The following is an 8,697-nucleotide window of genomic DNA, read 5'->3' as shown; positions in this document are numbered from 1 at the left end:
GTAGCTTCTGCCAACAACGTTTGGCTACTCCTACCTGCATACATTAAGTGTGATGCCAAGTTCAATCTCCACGTTAATACATTTGTTTGACACACTGCGATTTTACATGGACATTTTTTACATAGAATTTTTAGATGTTTCTAAATAAAAAGATGGCTCTTAATATTAGAACTGCTGATGATAAATAAATATATACTTCAATCAAGAAAGAAAATCTGCCATTTTGATGAATCATTTGCTTTTATTTTAAGTAAATCAAGACCTGTTTAGTGAAAAAATGCTTGAGAATCCTCATTCACCAATTTCCAAAAGCAGAATGCAATAAGGTTTAAAAGTTTTAGCAGGAAGTATATCTTGAGTCTACATAGTCACAAGTTACTTACATATGTAATATATTGCTTGCATCATATGTTTCTAAAAGCTTCTTTTATTATAGAAATGTAGAAAACATTTAATAAAGTATACAGCATAATTACCAGCTTTTAAATCTTAAAAAAAGGAAGGTTTTTTTTTCATGCTCTGTAGCAACACCATTTCAATGCAATTTGCCTAATTTAAGTTTCATTAACTCAGTAAATTTCATTTATTGCTGGGAAACGTTTTGCTTACTAAAGACAAAAAATTAAAAACAATGAGTTTCAATGATCTACCAGGAGATTGGGAGATGTAATGAAAACCTGAGAGAGATAATAGCTACTATATACAGACACACACACACACACACTCGCCCCCAAAAAAACTGAGTTACAAATTTTTAAAACCATGACAAAGAATTTATAGTTTTGTTAACTACTTTAAACAATATTTTGGCACGTAATGTTTATGAAAGTTGGTTCAAAATTGATGTTAGGGAGAATTTAAGTTTTCTTATTCAGTTTTCCCTGATAAAACTTCATTAAAATACATGCTTTGCAGGCTCTTTGTATGGAAATGTATGTCACACTTCTCATCATATTTTGCTTTGAGGATCAATTGGTTCAGCTCAACTGGCTTATGCTGTACAGGGTGGTTCAAAACTATATGTCAAAAATGTAAAGGCAAGTAGAGGGTACCTAAATAAGCAGATTTCGTATAGGAAAATGTGTGCAGTAATGCCGCATTGAGCCGGTAGAGATTGCTGATGATTACGGCGTATAAAAGCGCTATCCTAACTGGATTCTGTATTTTCCGTATGGATCTCGAACAGCATGCATCATTACACCAATGCAGAGCTTGCCGACATGCATTTCATGTATAGGGCTGCACAAAGAAATGAATTAACTGCTCAAAGAATGCACAAGGAGCAATTTTAAGGGGATGTCTTACTTAAACCAGCTGTTCACAGACAAATGTGGTTCCAGCATGATGGAGCCCCAGCTCACTTCAGTGGGAATGTCAGGAATCACCTGGACGCTGTCTATGGCCAGCACTGGATAGGATGGGGAGGAATGCGTTCTCCTGATTTAACCTGCTTGAATTTCTTCTTTTCTGGTCATATTAAAGGCTTCGTGTACAGGAGTCCAGTCACATCTGTAGAAGATCTTGTTTCCCACTTGTCTGTTGTTGCTGGACATATGCTCGACATACCTGAAATCTTTTCTAAAATACGCTGATCCATGTGTCGCCAATGAATTTTGTATCTCTGTTGGTAGCCACTCTTTCAAATGCCTATTGTAACTGTTAATAATTTTTTTCTTTCGACTTTACTTGTCTTTCCAGTTTCCGGTGATTCATACTGCTTTACGTGCTAGTGCTTTAATGCGACATTACTACACACGCATTCCTGTATAAAATCTGCTTATTCAGGTCCCCTCTGTCTGCCTGTACATTTTTGACATATAGTTTTGAACCACCCTGTGTATGTACTCAGGAAAAGTTGTAATGTAACACAAGATAATATTCTTGTTCTAAAAAATTACCAAACATCACAGAAATTGTTATATTGCCTATTTTTAAAAAGACGTACTTTACAAACATTGAAATATTTATTCTTGTATAGCAGTGATTCTCAACCTGTGGGGAGCGTCCCCTAGGAGGGCGCGAGCACACTAATGGGGGGAGCGAGCATATCCAAGAGAAAATGTTATTTAAAAAAATATGATTAAGTGACTGAAAGGAAAGAACACACACATACCAAACAAAATACATTTCGACATATTTAATAATTAACTTATTAAATTAAAACAACTTAATTAAAAACAAATTTAATAATTATTAGTGACTTCCTTGGGCCTGTCTTGCAGAGCAAAGTTTTTCGAAGGAAGGTTTAATATTAGAAACAGACACTCTCAGTTCTTTTCTATATTTAACTGAGATCTATATTTTGCTTTCAAAGAAGCCACCGCAGAAAATCCAGTTTCACAAAGGTAAGCTGTTGAAAATGGTAGTAGAACGCGAAATGCTCTTGTTTTTAGTGCAGAAAACTCATCATCCACTCCTGTCCAAAATTCAAAGAGTGATTTATTACTAAATTGTCTTTTGGTTTCACCGCTTGCCGTGAAGTCTATGAAGGTTTCTTCCTCTTCAATTGAGAGTCCTTCGGGAGTATTTTGAAATGGATCCCTCACCCACTTGTAACTTGATATCAGTTTGTCGTCAGCAAGAAAGTACTTTTTAAAATTCTTTGCTAGCATTGCTAAATGATTTTCAATGGTTACAAAAACAACTTTTACATGTTGTTCTTCAGCCTTGTAAGTTTTAATACAATCATTCAAATTTGCAAACATAGTTAAATCTTCTTGCTTTAAATTTCTGCTCCACAACTCAAGTTTCCTACAAAAAGCATTAACTTTATCACTCGTATCCAATATATGCGTATTTGCTCCTTGCAGTTAAAGATTCAAATTATTTAATTTCTCGAATATGTCGACCATGTAGCTCAATTTCATCACAAATAAACTATCACGAAAATTCTCAGTTTCCGGTCTGTTTTCATCTTGTAGGAAAACGGCGATTTCTTCTCTTAATTCATAAACACGTTGCAAAAATTTCCCTCGTGATAACCATCTTGCCTCGCAATAAAATAGTAACGCTGAATGTACTGCACCCATGTCTTTACAAAGTGCGGAAAAGATTCTTGATTTCAGGGGTCTCATTTTTATATAATTTACTACGGTTACAACCGTAGTTAACACAATATTCAAACCAGGACTCATTTCTTTGGAAGCCAAAGCTTCTCTGTGGATCATGCAATGTGTCCAGACGCACTGTGGCGATTTTTGTTTCACAAGTGCTTGAATACTTTGGAATCTTCCGGAGATAGAACGAGCACCATCGGTGCATATTCCGACGCAATTTTTCCATTCTATGTTTTCCTTGTTCATAAAACAATTTAATATAGCAAATAATGCGAGTGCTGTTGCTTTGAGTTCTATTGGTTTGCAGAAAAATAATTCTTCTACTACTGACAAATCATCACAAAATCTAACATAGGCAATGGAATGAGCATCTTTATTACTATCTGTTGCCTCATCGAGTTGTATTGAAAACAATTTGTCACGTAACTTCGGCAAAAACTGACACTCTGCATCTTCAGCTAGATCAGAAATTCGACGGGCAACAGTATCATTTGGAAGAGCTATAGACTGCAATTGTTTTGCAAAATTATCTCCAAACATAATTTCTACAATCTCAATTGCGGCTGGCAAAATAAGCTCTTCACCAATGGTGTGAGGCTTTTTACATCTGGCTATTTTATACGAAACTTTGTAAGAGGCAATTAAAGCTTTTTCATTCGCAAAGTTTTTTTAAACAATGATTTTTGCTTTTCATATGATTTTAATTTTAATTCGAAGAATTATCTGGGTTTGTTTACGTACTCACTATGAAGCGTTTCCAAATGTCGTTTAAGTTTATTAGGTTTCATGCTGTCTGCCGCCAACATTTTTGAGCAAATGATACACAGGGGCCTTTTTTCTTCATTTACTTCAGTACTAGTGAACCCAAAATTCAAGTATTCTTGAGAATATTTTCTTGATTTTATTTTCAGAACCACGCTCGTCTGTGCACTTGTTGATGCTTGTCTATCGTCTAATGCTCACTTACGCCCGCTTAAATTTTATCCATAATTCTGCATAAGTCTGCTGCCGTGAATATTTAATACGGTGAATTGCAATTACACGAAAATATATATAACATTCAGAATAGATTCAATAGCGATAGAAGGATCGACTCGAATGAGATTGTCTGGAATTGAAATTGGCGTCATAGAACTTTCTCCTTCTCCCTATGAGAAAACATTTGTTCATATCTGCGCACGCTCCTAACGTAACTTTTAAACTGATCAGACAAATTCAAGACAAATCGAAACTTCTCGCGAAACCGTGAGAATGCCCGACATGGCGGGACACAAGAGCAATAAAAAGACATAGGATTCTTGTTTTTTCAATGCTGAGGATAGGTGTTGCAAAAAGTCAATAAATTTCCGTATTCTTGGTAATTTTTAGAGTTTAAAATTAAGGTTGTAGTGTAGGTTTAGCGCCAAAATACTCAAAATACATTATTATTGTATACATTTTACTGTATGCTGTGGGGAGGGGGGCGCAATGAAAATTATGATTGAAAGTTGGGCCGTGAAAACTAAAAGGTTGAGAAACACTGACTTAATATGTTACGTAAATGACTTGCCAGTGGATATATTGAATGGAAAGATAAAAGAAAAGATACAAACTTCATTTGCAGCCCTAAGTATATAAATGTAATCTAGTAATATAACCTAGTACAACCCAGTAATTAAAATGTTCTCGTCAAAAGACTTAAAAGCTAAATGAAATTAAATATATATATTTTGTTTACTGGTGTAATACACTGCTGATCGAAAGTACACACTAAATGCAAATTCGAAACTTAAAAGTCCTGGAATTTTACTTGTCGAAGCTCAACTGTGATTGCAGAAACTTTTGGGTTCGTGGGAAATGTACAGGAAAAAAAAATGAAATAACTGTTAGTAAGATAGGTGATACCTGCCGAAGAAAGATGATTTGACAGGAACATAAATAGACGTAAATTCTGATTAATTTTATAAATAGCTGAATAGATTTCTTGGTTTCTTGTTATCGTTCACCCCAGATAGGTTGCCGTATTTTGTATATATACAGATGCGTCACTTGCCTATATGTCTATTCGATATACGATGCATTCTGTTATGAGATTTCCGAACTAATTTCTTCATATGTTGAACAAATATCTCCTGTACCAGGTTTCTGTGAATCCCTTATAAATCGCTTAATTACTTCTTATAAGTATATCCAAAGATGAAATATTATGCTGCCTATAACCACTTTTGGATTAATTTATAATGACTTTGTGTGCGAATGGATTTCTGATATAAAAGATATTTCATGTTTTCTACCATCGATCTGTTTTTTCCCTGATAGCATGTTAAACATTTTACAAATTTATACATCATTATTATTATTATCATTGTTCTGGTGTGTGTTTTGTGGTTTGACTGTCTTATGGACTGCCCAGCGTAATTATTGCAAGTAGTAAGTTAATTGCTGTGCTACGGCTACGGCAACTTTACTGTTATATATGTAACTGTACTTATTACTGTTATTAATCATAACTGTAATATAGAATAGTAGACTAGCAATGTAGAATAAAGGATGTTTGTGTACATCTCGTAATCATCATTGAGCACTTATCCAACATATAAAAACGGTGCATTTACTATGCACAGGGCAACTTTGTTGGCTCCTTGAACTAAAGCCCTGAGGCACGTGACATAGTAGAAATTCAGACTGAGAATCTCATAAGGAAAAATTGGAGGCAAGGAGGATAGAAGGAAGAGGGCCACAACCGCGATGGGCGGAGAAAAGCAAGACGTCATGGAGAGAGTCTCTCTGCAGTGCCGTGCCATATGTCGAATACTAGCTGCGCTAGTATGGCAGAGCGTCATTATTCATACATCACGTGATATATTCCCGAGATAGGAGACTGCACGCACTGCTCGCTCACTTGGGAAAAACCTGTGTTATTTTATTTTCTGTGTAATATTCGCATTACGTCCATATCGCATTACATTATTCGAACATTCCAGATTCGCAAAACTGAAACTTTACTTACGTCCTAAATTTTCTTAGGGCATACGGCGCATACAGGGCATTTCTATAAATATATAAATAGGTAGTTATGTATTAATAAACTGGTATGCACTATTAAAATGTATCAATAAAATACTTATTAAGTACTTTTAATCTGTAATTGAGCACTGAATAACTGAATAAGAGATAAGTCACTCTTAAGAGTTAGGTATTCAAAGCGAAACGAGTTGGCGAGGTATCACTTCTTATATCTTTTTACCCATCCCTCGTCGTAAACGGACTGTGCATGCTGAAGATCGTCAGCATTCAGACGACGCAGTATTTAAACAACGGACAAAGCGAATTCCTCACTTTTCCTCCGCAATGCGAGTGATTGAAAGAATTTCGTTCTCCAGCATACTAACACGTCATAACTACAGGGGAAGAATATTTTGTAGTTCTTCAAAATTTAACATAATTTCTTGCTACTTAATAGGACATTAGGGGCAAGTTTTCTCTTTCGAGGTTTGCATTGCACAAGGCATTTAATTTAAAACTCTATTAGTACCCCTTCCAAGCTCCATATGATAATGTATTATTCTGCAGAACTAAGGATTTTTTTTTAAATCTGAAGCAGCAAACACAAATAACGAAACTTAGCCGGTTAGTGGTTATCATGTCAAAGAAAGGAACCTTCTATCGGTGTCCTTTTTATTCTTCAGCAGTGGCAGAACAAGTGCTTGGAGTAAAGATGAAATAAACAAATTCCCCACGTTAGCAAAAAAATAATTGAACACACGCTAATTATTGCGCACGAAATTTTTCCTGGAAGACTCTGTATAAAGTTGCCTTGCAAGCATCAGCGCCGGAATATTCCACCATGGGCTACGTTACGTGTGCATTCCTATCACAGAGGTTATGGTGGAAATATAAATTTGTTATTAATATTAAAATTTAAATTAAGCAAAGCACATACTTTGCCTCAAATCTTGAGCGTTGTTCCTGAAGAAAAGGATGCCTTGTCCTTACTACCCTCGAAATTCACTGCGCATTATTCACAGCTTTCTCCTCCTTCAAAATGCTGTTTTGTCTATACTTTTTAACAAAAGCGAGGCTAAAACGCCCTGGATAACTAATTAATATCTGATTGTGTTTATATTTTAGTTCATTACAGATGGGTAATATTGATGATAAATGTATAAATTGATCGATAGAGTTCTTTATTAGTTTTTTTTACTCTAATTCCCACACGGCAAGATATAAATTTTCTTACAATTAACTTTTTGTTTAGTTTAAAGCCTCTATTTCCAAGATTTTTTTTATTTCCAAGCTTTGCATATACACTATTACATAACATTAAACGGATCGAAAATGGAGCGGTCTCTACAAAAATACAGGGAATATTTTTGTCTAATCTGAGTGTTTGCTTCCATGTGCCTAATATTTTCACTTGTAACTACTCTTGTATGTATTACAGGTTAACGCCTACATTGTCGTCTGTATATCTATCTATTTATCAGTCTATATGTATATATGTTTATTTTCATAATGTATTATTAATATTATTATTTTTATTTTTATGTATATTTTAAAATTGTTTGGGGCTCAAAATATCAAGCGGAACAAATTGTGAGGCAGTACTCTATTTTATTTCGAATTTAAATGTTTTAAACTATTCGCCCTTTACAAGTCGATTTTAACCATTAAAGAGGAATAATTAATTTGCATTTTCATATAGTGTTTATTTAGTTTTTTTAGTTTAAAAGTATTCATTTTTTAAATTTAAAATATTTGTAAAAAACGTCAACATATTTTAACATTTCAATTTACATTTTACTTCGTTCTAATATTTAATAGTTGCATGAGTTTGATATTTAAACTCTCTTTTAAATTTATTCCTATTATTTTATATTCTTTTTTTTTTCTTATAATTTTAAATTTTAGCTTTTATCTAAAAGATGCAATATATATATTAATTATTACAATTTAACGAAAGAGAAAAAAACTTACATTATGTGGTAAATACAAAACTGGGCAAACGTATTCTTTGTGTTTAAAGTCAAAATATGCGCTTCCGGTTTGGATGATTTCAACGGGAAATAGAATTTATCGACACAAGCTATGATTAAAAAAATTAATGGATTTGAAATTCTAAAAAAATCCAGTGCAATACTTAATATGAATAATTACTAAATTACTTACCACCAGTATTTTATTTCCTTTTTTTGGTATAAAAATTTGGAACATCCTTCAATCATAAAACGCATAAATCTCAGCGAGATTTTTTCAAAATTCAATTCCGTTGCCCTTGATAGGTAGAGCGGTGGTTTTAGAACATGTATTAAAACTTGTAATAGTTTTCAAAGCATATTGAAGCTTATCAAACATATTATTTTTCCAAATGATTTTAAACTACCAGCGGCCGAGCGGTAAAGTCGCTGAACACTTGTAGTTCGGTCCGAGGTTCGAATCCCTCGAACGGGCTGGCTGCATGGGCGTTTTCATGGTTTTCCCCATGTGTAACGTGTATACGAGCCAGTTTCCCTTAGAAAGTCCTCCACGAAGGCGTCCCTCCCATGAGGCAGATAGCCCTCGAGGCTTTGCCATAATTAAATAAACTAACCTAACCTAACCAAATGATTTTAAAAGTACGTTAATTAAGCTGATGCTTTAATATTATAAATGTTTCGCCCGC

At 34.2% G+C, this 8,697-nt stretch overlaps 1 protein-coding gene across 1 annotated transcript; it reads right to left on the bottom strand.

The window, feature by feature from the left end:
- Positions 1-2,810: 2,810 nt before the first annotated feature.
- Positions 2,811-3,596, bottom strand: LOC118180550 (zinc finger BED domain-containing protein 5-like). Its single transcript, XM_035349628.2, has one exon. It carries the CDS (start codon positions 3,594-3,596, stop codon positions 2,811-2,813), a length of 786 nt encoding a protein of 261 aa, XP_035205519.2.
- Positions 3,597-8,697: the final 5,101 nt, after the last annotated feature.

The sequence above is a fragment of the Stegodyphus dumicola genome, chromosome 11 (genome assembly GCF_044657685.1).
Source record: "Stegodyphus dumicola isolate Sdum_Otavi_A_Nest chromosome 11, ASM4465768v1".
Taxonomy (NCBI): domain Eukaryota; kingdom Metazoa; phylum Arthropoda; class Arachnida; order Araneae; family Eresidae; genus Stegodyphus; species Stegodyphus dumicola.
The sequence above is the reverse complement of the archived record's forward strand: the minus strand, read 5'-3'. Positions and strand labels throughout refer to the sequence as shown.